This window comes from Patiria miniata, unplaced genomic scaffold, assembly GCF_015706575.1.
Source record: "Patiria miniata isolate m_02_andy unplaced genomic scaffold, ASM1570657v1 HiC_scaffold_30, whole genome shotgun sequence".
NCBI lineage: Eukaryota > Metazoa > Echinodermata > Asteroidea > Valvatida > Asterinidae > Patiria > Patiria miniata.
In genome coordinates, this window is record NW_024037070.1 from 2,581,828 (window position 1) to 2,604,781 (window position 22,954).

The following is a 22,954-nucleotide window of genomic DNA, read 5'->3' on the forward strand; positions in this document are numbered from 1 at the left end:
TAATTGCAAAGGAATTTGAGAGAACTCCATTTAAGCCACACAATCTCCTGGTCTCTAAAAACTTGAGACCAGAGGAGAGGATCATCTGGTGTTACTTTGCTGCTAGATCGCAGATCGTATTTGCCTGATCAACCAATTAGCATCTTAGACGTTACTTGCCTCTGTCACACCATGGAGGAAGGAAAATATGTCCCCACATTGGATCATCTAGATTCTAAACTTCTACTCAGACCTGAGCAAAGCTGTTCGATCTGCCCCAAAGTCGGACAAATTACTCGTGCTGGGTTGGAGTAGAATATACGAGAACTGGTGGCTTTTTACCCACAACGTCCAGCACAAGCAGCACCCCCACTTGATGCAACTTGTTTACGTACAAGTGCACATCGTGGTTCTTTTGGTATCGAACACTGTTTTCGAACATCAACTTTTTCCGTGAGAATTATGTCTCTTTGTACCACGAAGCCATTAAAAATAACCAACAAAATTAACACAAAAATGCAGTACATGTGCTTCAAGGAAAAATATTTAAGGCCGACTTTATGATACTTAAAAAGGGTTGGGAATTTAACAGTCACGACGGGGACTGTCCAACACAGTCCGTATACGGTATAGGTACGAAATACCCCGGTATCAGCGAGCGTGGCCGCGGTGGATAAGTTACCACTAGGGCTACGATGTCAACCACAGCGACGGAGCCTGGACCGAATTACCTCCATAGTACGTGACCTCAGAAAAACTGCATAAACCACTTCGAGTTGAACTCGACAAACTTAAAACGGTGTCTGAACGCTCGGAAGTTTTATTTTTCGACCGGCCTCCCGTGGTGAGCGACAGTTTTAACTTAAATGTTTTAGCGTTTTAGCTAAAACGCTGTACAACTGAACATATTTAATAGCTAATAAAGTGAAAAGAGCCAAAAAAGTAATTAATATTCTGGAAGGTCACTGGGCTGGATTGCATTGCGGCAGAGGTGTACAAGACGTGGTGGGGATAAATTGCTCTCTGCTCTACTTGCCCTCTATAAATGCATATGGAACCATGGAATTGCACAAGATTTCAAAGATGCCGTAATCGTGACATTCTACAAAATGAAAGGTGACAGCCGCGATTGTGGCAATTACTGCCGCATCACGCTTATGCCAATTGCCAAAAATTCTTGTCAAAAATAATCCTGTAACGACTGTAAGGTTTCAGATCCGACAGGTGCACAATGGACGGGAGCTTTACCATTAGTCAGCTCCGGAAGAATACCATTGAGCAAGACCGTTGTACATATGTTTTGTCGACTTTTCGAAAGCTTTCAACAGAATCAATCGTCCAGCCTTGTTAAAATTTCTGGAAATATGTGGATGTCCACCAAAACGTATCAGCAGCCTATACGAGGTTTCCAAGACGGGATAAATGGCCACATTTCCATGCGCGGTGCCACTTCAGAAACCTTCAAATTCGATTCATGGTGTACATAAAAGCAAGATTGTATCTTTGCATCAGCTCAGCATGCACCGCCTTTTCCAAGCTTCTTACCCCCCACGGCATCAAACTATAGCCACCAAATTCAAAGGGTACCGTACATTAGTCTTCTCCAGTTTTCTATACTCTGCTGAGACGGTATAGGCGGTACAGCAGGCATCTTGAAGCAGCAGCGTAGCAGCGCCGTCTGCGAAGAATCATGGACCCTTTCCCGTGCCCAGCTACAATCCCGGCCAAAATGGTTGAGACACTTCCTGAGCCTGCCACGGTCACCCACTCCCCCGCTCCCCCGGTCAATGTTGTTTTCTCCAGCTGATGGAGCACACACCGCACAATGAGAAACAACATTGAACGGGGGCCGGGGGGTTGGAGGCCCAACGAGATTTGGCCAGGATTGTAGCTGCATAGTATTGAAACCACATTGCTGTGGAAACAACTGAAGTGGACGGGTCATGTTGTGCGCATGGATGAGGCCCGCCTCCCAACGATTGTCCTCAATGGCAAACTGCAAGATAGCCCTCGTCCAATTGCAAGACCAAAACTCCGTTATCTTTATGTCATGCAACGCCATCTGGTTGCAGTCAAAACACTGTACAATAGACCTTTATCATGTTGCCACCATTTCAGTTGTGTCCCCCGTATCCAATAACAGTACTGAATGACTATTTTTCCGTCCAGCCTCGCTTTGGTTACGTGGATTTGAATGGGAAAACATCAAGATGGCCGCAACATGATAATGGCCTATAGAGTTGCAGACCAGTAAATAAGTTTCTACATACCCCAATGATAAATGCCCCCACTTCAGAAATTCAGGAAAAATACTCACAACTCTCTGAGGTGTTCAAGACGTGCATCAAATTAAAGCTTATTTCATCATCTTTCATTTTCTGTTCAATTTTCTGGGGGGGGGGGGGTTAACCAATGACTTTTGGGAGGAAATTCCATCAAAGATGATCACCCCTAAAAGCAGTCCTGAAGCCCATTGCCATTTTGAAAAGGGACGCCTACGCTCCAGTGCAAAAGAGAGCCATTTAAGGGCCTATTCATCATCCACATTTTACGGAAATTCGAGCTCGCAGTCCTCTGCACGGCTTCCACCCATATTTTGTACAAACCCTCAAGTTCATGGCCCACAATATGCTAAAATACCGAAGAATTTGCAAATCGTGATTTGGCCGGCGTACGCAATTACGGACCGATTTACTGGTCTGCACCCATAGACAACAGTTTTCTGCAGAGTCGAGTGCACAAAGCTGAGGCACGACGGCAGTGCACTGCCCTCCGCGTCGGCATGCGGCCTCTGGGGAGAAGACTCCAATTCCTCGTCCCTCCAAGTTTCAACTCATGTGCCCGATCTGTTGACGTCAATGTCGTGCCCGGATTGGCCTAATATCATTATGACATCACAACCAAGACTGTCCACATCATCGATCCTAGCGATGTCTTTGTATCTGGAAAAACCGTCTCTCTCTACCTCGAGGGAGAGTCACAATAGTTCAAAATAGTTATCATCGACGTCTCACGTCTGTGACATATCTCCCAAACCCAAACCCAATTTCTGCCTCAGCCCTTTGGGATTAACAGTCCTTTTTGGAAGAAATATACCGCACGATCGCTAGTTGATTGTCTACTCTTTGTACTCCGGACATAGGACAGGGGAGAAAAGCACAAAACGAATAAAAAAGTATGTGGGTAGAGGGAAATTAGTGGTTATACCATAGAGCAAGGACCCAAGGAGTTCGTACTCCAAGATTTCAAAAGTAAAATGATGGTCGCCGCGCTCGAAAGCTACAATAGAAAGCACCTGGCGCCAGCTTGCTCAGTTGCTCACTACGCTAATCTCGACACAATAGAGATCCGCGCTCACTAATGCCAAAAAAAAGGACTTTGCATGGCTTCGTAGACAGCGCATGCGCAGTTGTCATACATCGCTAAAAATGAATGATTTTGAAGTGTTTGTTCGGAGTTGGCTAATACTGGCTAACAATGTGGTCAACATCACTGAAACAATCATTTCATGAAGAACAAAATGCTCTGTACCTTTAGTGTGAAAACTTGTAAAATTTTCCAAAAAAAACACATTTCATCAATGATATATTGCCAATTAAAATGTCTGAAAATACATGAAAACTTATCTGAAAGAAATCCAATTTATCTCCAAATTACAGGGACAGATAACGCTTTTAAGCACCAATAACTACACATTGCTAACTTGAGTTCATAACTCACATCTAACAACTGCGCAGTTGTAAAAACCTATCTTGTCGTAAAATATATTTTTCAAAAAAGAGCAGCGACGTGACATGATTTATTATGCAGCATATAGGGAGGTTGTTGGTTACCAACTAAAAAGGCGGCGATGAGCATCGTGTTCAAAGGCCGCTGGCATTCACGCTTTGAATGGTCGGGATTGGTATGTTAATGGTCAAAATGTAAATCGCCCAAGAGTTCTGACTCCTTGGGTCCTTGCTCTATGGTTATACTTTCACTTCACTTTATATAAAGACTTATTTCATTTACACAATTTGATGCAACTGTCTCTTCTAAATAATCAAATGATGCCTCTATAATTTATAATCGGCAATCCACAACCCGCAATGCGTACACATCGTTACCCGAATACCAGGGATGGCTACTCGCTAACTCTGAGTACAGGCAATTTCCAGGCAACAGACGGCTCTCTCCCGATCCAATCGCCTACCATCTACCAGCAGTAGTTGACAAGGTAGCCCTCAACCTTACCGTCTCCATCTCGCAGTTACCCGTAGACAATTGCTGGTATTGCCCTGCACAGTGTAGGAAATAATGTTTGTGTCCCTTGATTTGATTGCAGATAAGTTTTCAAACTAGGTCACTGAATTTCAAAGAAAGTGTCTGTTTATTAAATTGTTGATAACAACTTTTTCCAGTGTAGTGGTAACTGACGAATTGATAGATTCAATGTTACGGCCTGCGAGCATAACAGAATGATATTGTGGGTTGATAATACATGTACATTGTACTTAAACTTTGGGCCTGAAAAATCATCATACCAACAGTGTTAGAAAATAGCATGAGCGTTGTACAAATTATTGGATAACAGTGTAAGTTAAAGAATAAACAAAAAGGGCAAAAATGAAATGACATGAAATGAAACGAAAGAATGAATCCTTATTTTAATAGCCAAGAATATTTATGCAAATTATATATTAGTTAGGAAGTCATTTCATTTTCCGGCAAGATGCCCGATAATTTCTAGACAAGTCGTTTTTCTTTGGATTTCCATGTGGGGGTGCTGTAGTTGCGCTTAATAGTGTGCTACTATCTCCATGCATAATGTACGGAAGCTTGAATTGCCTTCCGCGATACCGCGTTACCGTGATAATTTATCACCGAAATCCGGAATTCAAAGATAATTCCTTCCTCGATACCGCGTTACCGTGATAAGTTATCACAGAAATCCGGAATTCAAAAATACATATTCCTCGATACCGCGTTACCGTGATAACTATCACAGAAATCTGGAATTCAAAGATAGCTATCCCTCGATACCGCGTTACCGTGATAACTAATCACAGAAATCCGGAATTCAACGATAATTTCTTCCTCGATTCCACGTTACCGTGATAATTTATCACAGAAATCTGGAATTCAAAGATAACCCCTTCCTCGATACCGCGTTACTGTGATAATTTATCATAGAAATCCGGAATTCAAAGATATCTATTCCTTGATACTGCGTTACAAGTGCATCTTTAGTTTTATACTTGTCTAGACGTAAAGCAAGATTTTGACACTGCGCTGTGGTTTGGTGCTAATTACCATCGCCAGGGTGGTAAATTCCTCTTTCCTCGAAAATGAGATGAGCACTGGCACAATGATTCCAAAGTATATGAATACTCGATCCTACTATAAAGTTCATCACATCAAATTGAGGCCGTTTCATATTTTGAGTTTCAATCAAATGGTGCATGTTACTTTAAGTCTTCAATATTATCTAAAATTGACTAGAATTTAAGCAGCCAACCACCTATCCAAAAATGTGACCTTGGACAACAAAATCTGCGAATTCCGGATTTCTAAATTTTCACAGTAACGCGGTATCGAGGAAGGGATTATCGTTGAATTCCGGATTTCTGTGATAAATTATCACGGTAACGCGGTATCGAGGAAGGGATTATCTTTAAATTCCGGATTTCTGTGATAAATTATCACGGTAACGCGGTATCGAGGAAGGGATTATCTTTGAATTCCGGATTTCTGTGATAAATTATCACGGTAACGCGGTATCGAGGAAGGCAATTCAAGCTTCCGTAATAATGTGACAAACTGCTATGAATACAATGATTCCGTGCAGGTGTCGTGCTTAGTTTACACTTGGCTGGGGCAGTGCATGCTTGTCTGACATTGCTGCGTCGTGGTCTATTATATTTGAATGGAACAGCTTCTCTCGACTTAAAGGGAATATACAACATTTGCAAACAACGAAAAACAAAACTACCAAGTTTTTACGAAATACCTTACTAGGATGTTGGTAAATGACAGTCTAAAGCATCTTGTAAAATTATGGCACCTGGTGTTAAGTCATCTTCAAGAAAATGGCATTTTTGTATACATTTCCAACGGTGGTCGGCCGACCACCGTTGGAAAAACCTAACTATTTTTCAACTACTGCTCCAAATTTACAATTTTTTTTCAGTCAAAACGTTGTTTGCTATTGGTTACATGTTCATGAACGGGTGCAGGCCAGCTAGACTGGTTCCCTTTCCTTTTTCCGGCATCTATATATTGATCCATTTTATCTTTACTGGAGTCAGGGAACCAGACTACTTGAGCATTTTTGTTTTTCCAGCATTTTCGAACACAAAACTTCAAACATGTCAGTGTAACAATATTTGATCTATTATACTTACCCCTCAAATAGTTCATTTCTGAAAATTACTGCAAAAGCCAATGATGTACATTTCATTTAACACGACAGTGATGTCCTGTTAAGGCCACCATACCGCCCCAAAAGCTGTTTATTGTTTTTAAAAACACACTAATCTTCAGGTTACATATCAATGACCTCCACTTTGTTGAGATAAAAACACAAACATGGACAAGCCTAAAGGTTTTGTCAAGCCATAGGAATCCCAACAATAGGTTACCACAACAAGAGACTGTACACATGCACATCTGGTCAAAGATCAGTGGGCTCATTTCGTGTCTATACGCAAAGCCGATGAGTGTGGCTCGTTTCATAGAGTATAAGGAATGAGAAGTAGGGCGCTGATTTGGTTGCTGAGAACGTGAGCGTCCAACGTGGTATAAAAGTGGATAATTATGGACAACCGCAAACATCTCATGACAGGTTGTGGTAAGAAGGAAATAAGTAAGAATGTAGTATCCTGACGCCTCTTTAGGAATGGAAAAACCTAAATATTTTTAGCTTATACCTTGTGTCAGATCGTAACTTTTTATAAAGATACTGTAAGGAATATCCTGAAAATATCTTTAGGAGAGATTTTGGGTAAAGCACTGCCGCGATATTGCAGGTACCCATGTTTACATCAATACAAAGGAGGCCCTCGAGCGACACGCTATACGCAAGTGAAAACATACGCAGTCAGTCGATGGGTGCGTTCGTTTAGCTCACCCGGGTAGACACGGGTCAGCTCGTGCCGTTCGATTAGCTCTGACGTGCATTCTCGGGCTTACCCGGGTCAGTAATCGCAGACCCTGCTCGTGAGTCACTGGTGGAAATACGTCACACGCATGCGTTGTTCATCCCAAGAAATGGACAAATATGGCGGCCGGACAGCGGAAATTATTTGAAATCTAAAGGTAATTGATTAAGTTCATTGCGACTTTAGAGGCTATAATTCTAGTTATGGCATGGAAAGAGGTATTTTTTTCCCGGACTTTCAGACATTAGTGCACGTATACGATAAAATCAATCCCCTCCACAAATAACAAACAAAACAAAAAACTCCGAACGAACGAACAAACAAACGAACCAATGACCGAACGAACGGACGACTGAACGGTAAGGACAAACGCGATCGGACGGACGAATCGGACACACCAATGTAAATTCCAAAGCAAGTCTGTGTTCAAGCCACAGATTATTGACTGCTCGTGATCCAGTGAGTACAGTCACTGTAGTTGGTATTGTATTGATGCTTTTGTTGGGTCAATCGCAGTCACAATGTCGACGTTCCCTCATAGACACAAGCGTTCTCCTCTTGTTTACACATGTCCTGCTAAGACAAACATGGTCCTCCACATGGTCCTCGTTCTCCTCAAGGCAGAACCGATGAACGCCATAATAGTTCCGTGGATAGACCCATCGATCCTTGCATATCGATTAGAACGCATTCTCTTCCGAAAATCCAGAATATATATTTTGTTTGTTATTCGTATTTTGCGTTGCGAAAACTTCGGTGTTATCACAATAAATAAAAGGTCATCATGCTGTTACTGTACCATAGGTTAAGCTGTACGTCCGACAGCAACCGATCCCATTCAGATCAACTTCCGTATTTTCATTTGTTCAAGACTTCTGACTACAATAGCTCCATGATTCATGTGACTGTATAGCTATCGGATGCTACTGATGCTACTATCGGGGGCGACTGGGGGAGCGACAAGGTTTCATGGGGGGGGGGCTGTCGCCCCCCACGCCCCCCCACGCCCCCCCCCCGCCCCCCCGTGGCTACGCCACTGGCAGTACACGTTTTCATAAAATACTAAAATAATATGTTCCAGATCAGACTTTTTCAACCCATGCACTGTTTAGCATTTAGGTTAAATCTATAAACATGTACATGTAATAGAGAAAGGCTCATTTCGAGTTTGCCATTTTTATTAGGCCTAGGCCTATGTCTGCTTAATGTAGTGACTTTTATAATCTTGTGTTGCACTAAAACACAGAAACTAGATTAATATCGGCATAGCTCCATGATTAATGTTAAAGGTGAGGAGCATTAAGATGTTGAAATCTGGACACCCGTTTGATGTGTTTTTGTAGACATTCAATCAGGAGGGTTCTGCAACCGCAGTGACGCTGACTAGCTTTTGTTTGTATTGATAAGGATAAACAGACACGAGGTCACCAACTAGGCAGTATCCGCGCTTCCTCTGTGTAGGCCTAGTGTATATGCCGTTACAGTTGAATAGTGCACACAACCCTAGAAACCTCCACTCTTCCTAACAGCAAGATTTGCTTGAAGCCTTCGCGTGGTCCTTGAATGTTAGCAGCCCGAGTACAGCCTCGCAAACAATCTAAACAAACCCAACCTCCTTTTAATTTAAATCAACCTGGGCATAGGCCTACTCGTGTTTAAACAGCATAAGCGAATACGCCGAGTGCGGGTGTACAAATAGCCAAGCTGTCTGGTTCATGGATGTAGGCTCCATGCTGGCATGCTGTTAGGCGCATTACTGCCCCTAAGGCGTCTCACAGCTAGCTTGACGACCCCGTGTATCAGTTCTGTGGAATATTTAAGGAGGCATACTGACGAAGACAGGTATCTTTCAGGTAAGTGAAATATGTTGATTTTAAATAAAATATAACATTGAGGTTCCGGGGGAATATGTGTAAGTAGGAGTTAATCATGGAAAAGTGGATATGCTATGTGAAAGTGATGAAAGTGTCAAGTAGGAAATGCACAACGTGCACGACCTAAATTTCGATTCTGTGTCACCATCACTCCCGTTCTTTGATGAGTGAAGTGTATAAAATTCGCTGCGTCTCCCCATGGAGCATTTATGTAAATGGTCCGTGGTCTCCTTATGCGAAAGTCAGACACCTCTTGCTTAAAACAAACAGTTTCGCGCCCTTAGCCATTCTAAGAATGAAATTACCTCGTCATTACATTTTTCAGCATACATGGCAAATTACAATTTCCGATTCACAAGTAAGATATCGTGAAGCGTGAAATATGGCAATTTACGTCATGTATGTCATGATGTATGTTGAAATATACAATGACAAGGTAATTTCATTCTACCTCCATGCTTTCTTAGAAAAGCTTAGTGAGCGAAACCGTAAAACGCTTTATAGCTGCATGCTTTGAGCAAGCGGTTCATACGCATCAGCAAAATTATACATTTACAACTTCACTCATCAAAGAACGGGAAACAGAATCGAGATTTAGGCCCATTTGATACTTTGTCACTTTCATGAACGCAATTTGAAAGTCTGAGCTCAGTTTTATGGACAAATCTTTTGAACCTTTTGAAAAATCACGACCGTTTTAAATTTAGATGAGTGCCAGTTAATTTCTGTATATGTCACTATAGAAACAGCGGACGGTTGTATGATCGACTGAGAGAGGTTGAATATTGATATTGTTTTGATTGAAAATTAAGAATGACGAAATATTAAGTGGGAGTACCGAAATCGCAAGATATTAACACATCATTCAACGACTTAAAAAAAGCAAAGTGTGCGCCGTGGTTGTTCATATTCAAACAACAGTGAGGACAAAAGTCATTTGCGTTTGAGCAAATTCAAGGGGAAAAGAACGCAAGAATTAATGATCCGATTTTAAAACGCATTATATAGATGCACTAGAAAAGCCGAATTATTTGTTCAATTTGATATAAGGTTTGACACCTGCCTATTACACCATCAAGGACATAATGAAATAATTTTTCATTCCTTTCAAAGTCTTCATTATAGATGAGTGACCTGTTTTGTTAGATAGGGCCCCATGATTGGTAAAACCTTCCTTGTTGCCCCGTGTAAATTTGAAAGAGGATATGTTATTTGGATCAGTACAAAGGAAATAACAACTTCCTCAGAGCAATCTTATGAAGATTCTCCATAGAAATTCGATCAAGTACATAAATGGCGAACCAACAGGAGTAGATTGTGACTGTGAGGCACAACTCGAATGTCTTCACAAGTAAGCTCTGCAGTTTTGTCGATTTGCGGGGAATTAAACCACTGCAGGGATTTAACTGACAGAAACCCATTATCCAGCAACTTGGCGCTCGTAGATTAACTTGTTTACCAATTATTGCGCATGTCCCTTTGCTTACTTATCCATTGGTTTGTCTCTCAAGTATCTCTGCACCCAATAGCCAGCAAATCCTCCTTAAAGAGGGAATTGTGTGCGTCAACCCAGGCATAATCAGCAGTCGATCAATGTCTTTTGTGCGAGTATTAGTAAAAGCCTGGTATTTTCAGCTTCTCAATGGAGGAAGGGGTTCTTGTCCATCTCAAGGTGACTATTTATTCAACAATGCACAGCTCTCCGCTGAGACGTTCAGCGAGTGAGGTAGTTGAGCATACAAAACCATTTAACCATAATAAGCCGATGGGATTTATAGCCAAAACCCAGTCCGAGGGATTTCCTCGACAAGAAATGTCGGTCCTCTCTCAATACCCTCGTACCCTTTCTTCCCCAAAACCCTCAAAAACAATAAACGAGTAAGGAAACAAAGCCTAGTAAAAGACAGGATGAGGTATACACATGGGCGTCGCGAGGGGGGGGGGCAAGGGGGGGGCACTTGCCCCCCCCCCCCTGGAAAAGCAAAAAAAAAAAAAAAAAAAAGGAAGAAAAAGGAAGAAAAAGAAAAGAAAAGAAAAAGAGGCGCGAAGACAAAGTGGTGTAAATTTAATGAGTTGGGGGGGGGGGCAAAATGTCCCTGCCCCCCTCTAAAACTGATAAATCGAGAATGTGTTGAGAAATACAAGCATTTTTTGGCAAAAAATTGTTTTGCCCCCCTCTAGAAAAAATCCTGGCGACGCCCATGGGTATACAGGGTTTCTTTAAAAAGTGACCCACAAACAAAGGGATAATTTTACCAAACTGTGAACTTATTTACCATTTTTATGGTTTTATCATAAACTAGGGACAGTAAGCTTTCCATTCTTATCTTGATTACATTCCTCTGGTCATTGCACTAGGCTCGAACTGTTTTAAAAATGGTACGTGAAGACCCTCTTGGGACAGAGAGTACCGGTACATACAGACGTAAGACAGGCGGGTTCAAGGGACATATAACTTACGAAACCATAGACAAAAAACAGAATTTCTGTCAAATGATGATCTTCATCATCCGTTTTCCTTGCTCCATGATCATTCAGAATTCAACACCTCAGCCAGGTTTATCACGTTCCACATGCCCACCTGCCACCCCAGCGGCGGCGCATCTATCTTCCATGGCCTGTCTTAGTACTGCAGATTGATCACGTAAATTATCTACCTCGTGCGAAATGCTGACTTGCAAATCCTGAAGGTTGGGAGGTGGACTGTTAAATACGCCACAAAAAGGGCTTAAAAGAGAAAGTTAAATCCGGTAACCTGGGAGGTCATTCCACAGCATAATTCAGTACGATTTCTCTTGCCCCAAAAAGTTCCCGTAAGCGATTTCATGACAGCAATGTTTCTGTGGGGCCAGTGGGGCATTATCTTGTATGCCAAAGGTGCCGGAAGGTACCATTTTCTGGACTTTCAAAATGCAACTCAAGCTGCAGCACAATTGACAGAAATCCTGGGTGGTTCATGTTTTTTTCACGTGTCTTGGACCTTACTTGCCCGATAATTGGGCGCTTCCCAGGACGCAGTGTCCCTTTAAGTTTGAATAAAGTGAAAATCCACAATCGTATGGTAAAAATGACTGACGAAACGTTTGCACAACGTCTGCCTCTCAGTGACATGAGCACACGCTTGCACACACCAGAACCACCCGTCACCAGCACACGACAACCTTCAAGTTTAGTTACAAAGATTAAAGAAAATGTCGAGATTGCATTTGATGTTTTCAGATTCATAGCCCATGCATTATCTTCACGTAGGTTTTTAACCTGAGTGGGTGTTTATTGCTGGTGTTCTATAATAAATAGGATCCTCCTACTCCATAATGTATTATTAATCGGGCAAAAATCCCCATACGTTGACAAAATCGTCCATCGATAAATTAAAGTGGTAAATTTGTAGAAACAACATGTAATTAATCTCTCCGCGACTGTGGCTCTGGAAATAACTAGTGGTGGGAACTGCTCTCGACGATTCTGTTCGTTCTCAGGAAAATGCCGAGTACTGTCCACCATGCAAGTAACATCCACCGATAATATTATTTGAACAATTATCTTTTGATATTTAGGATGAAGACTAAACATGTGAGTCTGCTAGTGGTGCTGGTTGTGATGATTTTATCAACTGGCATCACGGCAAATGAACATCCCAACGATAAAGGAGAGGAGACTGTACATCATCAACGTCATCATCATCATCACCATCTTCGCCACAACAACTACGAACATCACAATCGCAATAACATCATCATGGATGACGATGGAGAAGATGTGACGTCACAAGATGATAGTGATATGCCTAGGTAAATATGGACATAGTTTAATCTGCGTCCGGATGGGCAATATGAACATACCAAATACTCACAGCTAATGTCATTTCTGTTAAAAGAGTTCATGTTGGCCAAACGTTGTGAGGGAAAACACATCAACGTGAAAAAGGCATCAAAGGGCATAAAGTGTTCATGCCTTAATTGTTCTCCGAATCCGACATACGTTTGTCTAGTGGTCTGCAAGACTGTAGGCTATACTTTACAATACCATACATTTGAAAATGTGTTTTTCCTATTTTTTGAGTAATATGATGATTTCTTCATGCTTAAAATTTATGGGGACACTCTGTAGATCCCACTCTAACAGTCCTGAATCTTGCATTTTCAATGAATGTTGGATTTGTTGTTTGCTTAGTGTGATCTTGGCGTGATAATGTCTGAAAGGGACATGAAAAACAACTCAAAGTTTACAGGATGTATTAGTTGATCAAAAGATCGAATACAAATACTTTGCTAAGCAATGAGAGAGGGTAAAATCACGCAAGGTATATTCCCGAAAACATGCCAGTCATGATTGATTTATTGCATATAATGGCATCGGGCCGAAGCGCTGCTACAGCACCGGTACTTATTGCGCCTCAAACATATGTTTTGGACGTGTGTGTTTACTAATATGGAGTGATTTATGCACTCTATATAAACATCGGTCCTCGTGCCAATATATGTGTTGTTACGGCCATGAATTAAACTTAATGTGTTTATTTATAAGATTAGTCACACAGGGAGTGTTTTGTGTAATATAATAAATGTCAGACGGGTTGTTCTGGATTGTGGGCCTTTAATATAAAACAAAATATTCTCAGCTTTCCCTGCCCGTGATCCCTTACGCCAACCGGTTTGGAGAGTGATTTGACAAATTATGTAATAATTTATTAAACCATATTGTTTTTCCTATTTTTGGAAGTTGAACATGTTCTAAGAGGCCTGTATTGCAATATTAAAGCATGACTTTGCGAGCATTCAAGGATGCAACTAATTTTTATTGGGTGTTGGGTCCGTGCGTAATGCCGTATTTTATTCGCTCACATTTTATCCCAGAATTGTTTAAATAAGAAACTTAAGGTTACCCACTATACAGGAACATTATATACCCTTAACATTGAATATATTACCCTTACACAGTTGCTGTATCAGTACGTAATACTGTTGTACAGTAGATTGAGTCAAGGTAACTCAGCAATGTTAATGATTAACATTCTAATTGTTTATGTTCTGATCTTGGAAATTTAATAATGTGTCCCTAATTGAATTTTCAAGATTTGTTTTCACCCATGATTGTACTTATGCCAGTTAAGCATTTCGAGGTTGAATTTATATAAATCCTTCTTTCGTGGTAAATAGCCTCTACTCTGTAACTAAATGCATGCATAATTTGCAGTGCACAAGGAATCATTACCGGTTGACAGAGTGCTAGTAAGCATAACGATAGGTCACTTATATATTATTTATGATCAAATGACTTTTGACGAAGAGAACATCAAGTGGTTTCGTCTTCGCAAGTAAACAGGATGTCGTGGGTTCGACTGAGTTCCACCGAGTTTGCAAACTTTTCTCGCACAGCATATTATAGTGGACAGTCGTTTTAATTTGGTTGTGTGCATTATCAAATTGAACTTTGCCCATGGTATGCCTAGCACAAGCCAAAACGGATCAGTGTTTTTTTCTTCAGCGATGACGAAGAGGAGTTCTATGGTGACTTCTCATCCAGACATGAGCTGTTTCAGTTAACTGACAAGAATGGAGACGGCTTCGTGACCAGGGAAGAATACGTCACCCAGAATGGCAATCACACTAGGGTGGTTGACCAGGTCTTCAAGGCCTATGACGTGGATGGGGATGGCCGATTCTCAGAAGAGGAGTTCTTACAACAAAGCTCTCCTTTGGCAGTTCGCGACGGTAGGTGGGACTACTGGGACACAAGCAGAATGCAACTTTATCCAGCATTTTTGGCTCAAAAAGGCACATTTTTTTCGATATTAAAGTCTGATCTGTCATATAACTTGCGTATGATCTGTCAGCACCGTAAAATTATAATTTTGCCTTTCGAAGTATTAGTAATATTCAACCCAGTTTAATAAACATGACATAAGCAGATGCATATTTTGTTACCTTTAATACTTGGTGGAAAGTAGACATACCCCGACCTGAGCCTCGTGCAATGTCCTGAATCGGCTAAAAAGCTGTCTTGGGGTAGAAGTGAGTAAAGAGAAATTCACACGCTCATTCGATCGTATTGTAATTGAAGTAGGCCTACAGCTATATCTGCCTTTTTTAAAACTAAGCAAACCGATAATGTGACGATACATTTTACGATCACAAATGGAAGGTTCACAGACTTGACACGCAGCTGGTATATTTACTTTAAGGGAAAATATCGCTAAGTTTCGGTCGATAGCACTGTCCATGTTGTTGTTTTATTCACCTCAAAGGTTTTGTTGTTAAATTGCTGTTTTCTAGCAATGCAAAAGTAATTCACTTTTTGAATGAGACGTCGACCGAAAAAAAAATTAGCACACGATTAGATGTTGAATAATTACTTTAGAAATTTCGAATTACATGCGGCCCGACAATAGTTCAGTTCACTGCAAAAACTTTGTTTGGCAATTAAACACTAAGTGTTTAATTGCCAAACAAAGTGTTTAGAAAAGTTTAGGAAAGTGTTTAGAAAAGTCTTTTCTAAACACTTTCCTGCTCTCAGTTTGTAAACATGTTACTTACTAAACATTTTTAGAGAATAGTGTTTAGCGATTAAACATTGATGTTTAGGAATTGACACGTATCAAATGCTTAGATTCTAAATATGTTTACAAAGTGACAGCAAGATTGTTTTTGGAGTATTCTCGTAAAGGTCGACTGGTTCCGCCCCTCTTTAGAATCGATACTGTGAGGACGTTTACCAGTCTGCGCACATGGTGGATGGATCTGTGCGCAAAATCAACACAAACTAGAAAGAAAAACAACATTTTCGTTAAATAAATAAGACATGAACCTTTGCATACTACTAGTGAAGTTTGTGGTAACACGATGTGGAATAATATCTTTTGAAAAGAAGTGTGGTCCTGAAAAAGAACCGGTTGATTGTGGGAACCACACTTCTTCTCAAAAGAGATTATTCCACATGGTGTTACTGCAAAAATAATTAATAGTTTCGTGTACACACGAACCATAGTGTGCATGCCACGAAGACTGCATATGTATAAAAGGTTGCGCCAAATGGCAGTCAAATAGTAAGAAAAGAACTGACAACGTCAGTCTCTCCATTAAATTCATTCTTCTTTGGCCGTTTCGATTTCTATTGTTTAACAGAGTGTGAAGAGGGAATTATACAGACCTGTGACAAGTTATATCTGGAATTCATGACAACTGAACTGAAGTCCAGCAAGGCGGATGAAACAGCTTGCAAAGCTACACAGGTAATTATGAATTACACGTACCTCCTATTATTATTATATGCGTTGCAGGTCAACTGGTAAGAGTGTTGTAAAACGTCGATATGCGCCTGTTTATTAAAGAGTTGTTTACAAAATGCTCTGTGAATTGATACATGTGGTTGGGACTGCTAGTTGTTTGCCCTCCTGAATCTGCGAGGGGGTGGCGGGGGGGGGGGCAGCCTTTTAAGCTGCTTTTGTTGAAAATGACGGAAAATGTTACGAGTTTGAATTCTCTCAGACAAGTTGCCTGATAAGTTCCATTAACGTCATAATATAACCCTTAACGTTTCCACTTGATTGGCCCCTCTTATACGAAAAAGATTCCGAATGTTAAAAATGGTGACAAAAACCACCGTTTCGTTTACTGATTTGTTTTCATTGTAGTACCTTGTGGACTGCGTAGCTGGCTATGACGCCGATTGTGATATAATGAGTTATGCTCGGATAGTTGCTGCCAGAGCCCAGGCTTACTTGGACTCCGAAGCATGTCCTCTGCTCGACTTGCATCTCTTGCTTAAGCTCACCGGTCAGGGCGCCCTCAGTGACGGCAGGAAGACGCGTTTCGCACGATCTGTTGATGGTATGCGAATGTTAACATTATTTGGTCACTGGGGAGTTATTAATCTTCCTTTATATGATACACCTATAATATTGTCTGTGTTGTTTTTGATTTTCACCCCAAAAATATATACTTGTTTCTACGGCTTTTTTTCTAGCGTTACTCACTTTTTGTTGAACCATTCAACGAAAATCATCTGTCCACGTGTAGCTTTGGAATAATTACTTTACAAATTTCGAATTCTTTGCGTTCTGACAGTGTTTGAGTTCTCTAGGGACAAACGGGTTTCCGCTCTTTATCAGGCTCGACAATGTAGGGACTGGAACCAGCATATTCACACAGCGGATCTGTTTGTGCGCAAAGGTACCCGGTCCCTCCATTGTCCTACGGACTTCGAATGTAGGGACAGGTAGCTAGCAATGCTACAAGATTTGCGTCTTGACGAAGTGATGAATCTGCGTTCTAAAATATGTCAATTTTATTTACGGGCGCGCTAGGTGCAAACATATGCTACATTTTTTTTGTTACGAAGTAGAATTTCCGTTTTGACGAAGGGACGAATATCTTTAGTACTTAATGTCTCCTAATTAAACTGATTTTATGAAAATATATATTTTTTTGGCTATTTAACTACTGGGCCATTGCATCAGTTATATTTTTTAATTCTGGGGGAGAAATTATGTGAAAAAATCGACCAACTTCGAATTTCCCCAAAAATCGGTTTTGCAGCTGTGTGCACAGATTCGTCACAGTTCAGACAGACAAAGCAATCACGGGTCACGTTTGCTGCCGAATTATTTTGTGTCTTGAAATCGTATACAATTGCCAATGTGTGTTATCACCTCCGCTTGCGTGGTTTCTCAACGGATCGTACATTCAAATCCTGCTCATGTCAGTGCTTGTCCGATATAAGTTTTGTTTGACAGAAGGCCGAAAGATAGAAACATTTAAATTGAAATTAAAAAGTGTTAATAATGAATAAGACGTGTCTATAAGTGTTTAAAAAAAACCTTTTTTTGAAAGTTGATAGGGAACGATGTTTGTCCATTCTGCATCTCAATATTTTCTTTACAAGGAGTAAAGTCAAGTAAACTATAAACCCCATTGACTAATCGGTATAGCAATAATTATTTTGGGATATCCTTGCAGATGTTGAGTCCACCACTATCTCTGATCAACAGCTGTACAGCAAGCTGTGCTCTGAGTCCTTCATTAATCGATGCAGCAAGAGATTCCACAAGTCTCTCAACCGAGACAGAGCTGAGAGGAGGTACTGCCCCATACTGGCTAGCTACGAGCGTTGCTTGAATAAGCGCGTCAAACACTGCTTAGGAAACGTGGGATACACAGTCTTGCGACAGAATATTGCTAGCTTGAAAAACCTGCAACGTGAAGCAAAGTCATGCCACAAAACCCACCGGTCTTGGGCCATACAGTAACTGTTTAAAATGAAAGAGTTCGTTTGAATAATACGAATAATAATTATTGTATGCCTGGTTTTCGGCCAGTGGCCAAATTTCCATTGTTACAGCATCACTTCTGTTGATTAATATGTACATGTATTACTTTTGTCTTATTAATCATGACATTGATCTAGTTGACATAATGTATGAACACCGAGATGATTTCCTGATTATCAAAGGGAATAATCCTGGAATGCGCCCGGTGACCCTGGACACTTTCAAAGCTAATCTTAAAACCCATCTGTTCACTGCAAATTATATATAATGTTAGTGTTTTCTCTGCTAATTGTTCAGCGCATTGGGACTCCGTGTAAAATGCGCTTTATAAGAATGGTTTATTATTATTATTATTATTAATTGGGCTACAAAACGCGTTTTAAACGAAATGATATTAATTGGAATGAGTATAAACGTTCACACAACCATATCCTTAAAAACTGGTCGTTTTTGTATTATTCCTGGAGAACCATGCGATAACGAATGCAGTTCAACATTTTTACTCTCAGAATTCGAGCTGTTGAGTGCTAGTTGTGAATCCTGCCGCACAGTGATTGAATTCTGCGGACGTGCGAGAAAAAAAACCCTTTGTGTATTGGTGTTGTGTGTATTATGACATGACACACACACGCAACGTGTAGCGTTAATAACCTGGAACGGCTGAAAATGCGTATGTTTATGTCACAACATGTCCGCCGCGTCCGTCTTTCTCAGGAACGGTGAGACATTAGGTTAGTTTTTTGTCAACCAGGCAATTTGTGTAAAAGTCGTCGTTGGGGGCAGCAAACAAAACATAGTAAATCGTGACGTAATAAACAGGACTCGTTTATACTACGCTGCATCGGGAGTCCTGTTTTTTACGTCACGATTTACTATGTTTTGTTTGCTGCCCCCAACGACGACTTTTACACAAATTACACGTTCGGGTCGAAACAGGACCTGAAAAACAGCTCTCAAAAGTACCTTTTGTACTCATTTCATGACAGACACAATAGTCGTTTTTATTTTAACACACCTTAGGCTACATATACCCGAAAAATGACGGAATTGTCTTCGAGCATTCCACAACCTCTTTAAAGCTTTTGGACTTTCCAACCTTTTTCAGTACTCTTGAATGCGATTTGGTCGTTGGGAAGTTGGAAAATACCTCAAAATCCGCTTTTTTGTTTCTCACCACGAAAAAGTGTGTGTGTGTGTGTGGGGGAGCTTGTCTTACATACGCAGTGTGGACTTCCGAACAAAAGACGTCCACATAATGTAGGTAGCACCGACGTTGTGTGGACTTGCCCACGTCCACACAGTGTTTCCCCATTTCTGGAAAACAGGTTTAGAGGCATTTTTGGGTTAGGTTTATCTGTAACAGAATGAAGAGAAACACTAAAGGGAATCATAGAAAAAAAATTGGGTTGAAAGAGTTTTCACAGTTTGAGAAAAATGAGTTTTTTCACTGGTTTTTCTTAACTACACGAAAGCAATGGAAAGTCCACACTAGTCATGTGAAACAAGTATGGTGTGTGTGTGTGTGTGTTGGGAGGGGGATTATACAATTTTTACTCCCGGTTAAAAGGGGGGGGGGGGGGTGGAATGTATACCCCCCATCCCCGGGATTTACGCCCATGTGAAATAGGATAACATCCAAAACATAAACTTTTCGGGGATTTCAGGCTGTAATACATGTACCCCAATGACATACTTATTCTTTGTTAAACTTATAAGACTTATAAAGTGTATTGAATACATCGTTATACCATTTTCCTTCCATTTCAACGATGTTCTGTCAGTGTCCTGGCAATGACGTTTTGGATAATGGATGTTGATTGGTTTGTTATTGGTAATTAATTAAATGGGCCCATGCAAGTGAATATTTCTTAGGAACGTATTTTGTGCTACTTTTTAATTTTCTCAAGTGTATGAAAACTAATTGACATCCCTTTTGGTTAATTTTACTGAAAAGTGCTTTTCTTTAAACATTTTAAATTTCCCCTGCTTTTCCTGACAACTGAGGGCGCTGTTGCCTTGATGCCATATAAGTAAGACTGTTCAAATTAGGTGTTTTCTGTTGAAATTGTGAACCCAAAAATTTGCTCATGGAAAACATTTGTGAGAAAAGTTTTCTCATTGGCTTACTGCATGCCATGAACTGACACAACAAATCACTAGAGAAAAGAAAGTTTACAACAGCGAAATATCCAAAATTCTGGTAACTTTATGTGCACAAACCAATTGAAACATTGATGTTTCTACCTGATATGACATCACACTTTTGCTCATGAATATGAAAATTTGCATTAGCATAAAACAAAAAGGCACCAAATTACCCTTGAAAACGGCAAAATGAAAATGAAAATAAGGTTACATGGGACATAAAATTAAAGTGCATTTTCAATAATAGCATTAAAAAAAAAGACATTTCATGGACCCTTGCATGTCATAATGATGTTGTTATTGATTAAGACAGGCAGAATGCCCACCATGGGGAAATATTAAAACTTAGATTGGAGGACAGGGCGAACAGCTTGCTACCAATGCATAAATATGAGTTAGGGTCTTACGAGTATATAATAAAAATGTTATAAAGATGTAATCCGTTTCCATATTGTGAATTAAGAGGAGTTCTGTTTTTTCTCTCTCTTAAGTTTAATTGTTTTTTGTTTAGCCGTAACAGTTATTTTCAATCTCCTTCCACTCTCTACTATTATTTATGTAATGTAAGCATATTTCAGCATTTGGTTGCTGCTACCAACTTAAGAGATGGTTGGGCTCAATGCATGGTAGAGGATCATCATAAGCACATAGTGTCACAAAGCTTCAATGTTGTAGGTAAGCATTCAACGTAATTGAAAAATAGAACACAAAGTAACAATTATTTTGTTTTTATAGAAATGTTTCCATTTTTTGCCACCAAAGGCAAGTGATTGAGAAATGAAATGAACTTCGCTCGGACCCACTTCCCTCTTTGCAGGGCGTTGGGTACGAGCGAAGTGCTTAATGCGAACAGCACCACCTGATTTGCATATCGTATATCCTAACCGCGTGAGGTCGCTGTTCGCGCTTCGTACAATACGTTGGTTGCAGAAGCGGCCGTCAGCCGATCGGACTATCGATCAATATCGACAATCTACAATGACTTATTTTGTTAGTTACTGCAACCACGGTCGTGTTCAAACTACATGAACAAGTGGTTGAAACTACATCACAAAGAGAACAAGGCGATATTCACAAAGATGTGGTTTTATTTGCATTTATTCATCTTGCCACGGTGCATATGTATACGGTACACTTGCAACATTACAGTGGCAAACTTTTAACAGGGGCCTACATCAAATATCCAAGCTTAATATCACATCTGCTTAGAAATTCAAGTCATTCGTAAATTGGAAGGAAAGACATTGGTGCGTTTATCGACCATCAGCAGCAATAGCGTACAGTCTTACTCTACTTGAATATCAGCCACATATTTCAATATTTTGTGTCTAATTCTGCATGTTATAACAGTTAATACAGGTTTTGCTGTCTAATTTCTCACCTTGTTCATTCGGATATTGAAATCTTCCATTCTAATTCGCGTAAAATTGGGTAAGCTTGGGACACCCGTATCAATTCAGCAAAAAAATCAAAATATGTCAAGATATCTTTATTCACGCGTAAAGAAAAAATTACATCAAATTACGGGACTTGCGCAGCATGCAGCTGGCTAGCTGTGCATTTCATTCCGCTCAGGAATTCAATTCGATGTACACGGTCATGTTCAATGGAATTGGGCAGTTGTATAAGCGAGTTTGTGGTCCAATTGTAACGTGTTATCATAGCGAAACTAACCAAATATAATTCTTCAAGACTAGCTGGAAACTAACAGAGTCTAAAAAGACAAGTTTATAAAGGAATGTGACAAATGCATAACATAACTAAAAAAGAATGTAACGTGTCAATGTGTTAGGTGGAAATAGATAAAGTGACTTGGTTTAATAATTGGTGTGACTACTTTGTTGAATGTCGCCTGAAAAATAGCATAAACATTGCACATTTTTAAAAATGAAATAGATTTTCTGATCGCTATTACGATCAATGTTATAAATACCAAAGTAAATTGTCTCATAGCTGTATTACATGCACTTTTGGTGCAAAATCGTAAACCATCAAACGAATGAGGTTTAACATTCACAAAAACATACCCGTAGTTATTTGAAAAGATTTAAACGAAATCAAATGCTCCAACGGAGAATAACTATTCATAAGATGGAACTTTGCGTCGGGGTGATGTAAATCAGTAGAAGGTTTTTATATTCATTATAAACCTATTTATACGTTTGTCTGAGAATAACTACGTGCATTCGTACCGATTTCCTGAAACCTATTGAAACGGATTGTACATTTTTGTCTGATTGAATGAACAAGTTGCAAAATCCGACGGAAAAACCTATTACATGTATACATGTATAATTGTCAATATAATTAATTCAGGTCAGTTCCCATTACATGACGGTTATTAATAACTGCCACCAACAGACTGTTCATGTTCTTTTTAAGCCCGTTTAAAAATTTTAACACTATCGGACATTATCCGTTTTGCTATTTACTCAGTGCTAAAAGAATCCTGAAAATGAAGCAGATCTAGAAATTATAATTATATATATATATCTTTTCTACCGTTACAGGTTTAATTCTTTGTGGCCAGTGCACCTTCATTTCTGCCA

General features: G+C 40.1%; 1 protein-coding gene across 2 annotated transcripts; it reads left to right on the forward strand.

Moving 5' to 3' along the window:
* Positions 1-6,644: 6,644 nt before the first annotated feature.
* LOC119739379 lies at positions 6,645-18,700 on the forward strand. Of its 2 annotated transcripts, none has more exons than XM_038214306.1 (6): positions 6,645-6,808; positions 12,550-12,783; positions 14,480-14,706; positions 16,117-16,223; positions 16,626-16,821; positions 17,950-18,700. In XM_038214306.1, exons 2-6 carry the CDS (start codon positions 12,551-12,553, stop codon positions 18,237-18,239), a joined length of 1,053 nt encoding a protein of 350 aa, XP_038070234.1. In that variant the 5' UTR covers positions 6,645-6,808; position 12,550; the 3' UTR covers positions 18,240-18,700. The 2 variants fall into 2 exon arrangements, with proteins under 2 accessions (XP_038070234.1, XP_038070233.1); XM_038214305.1 differs by lacking the exon at positions 6,645-6,808 and adding an exon at positions 8,524-8,971.
* Positions 18,701-22,954: the final 4,254 nt, after the last annotated feature.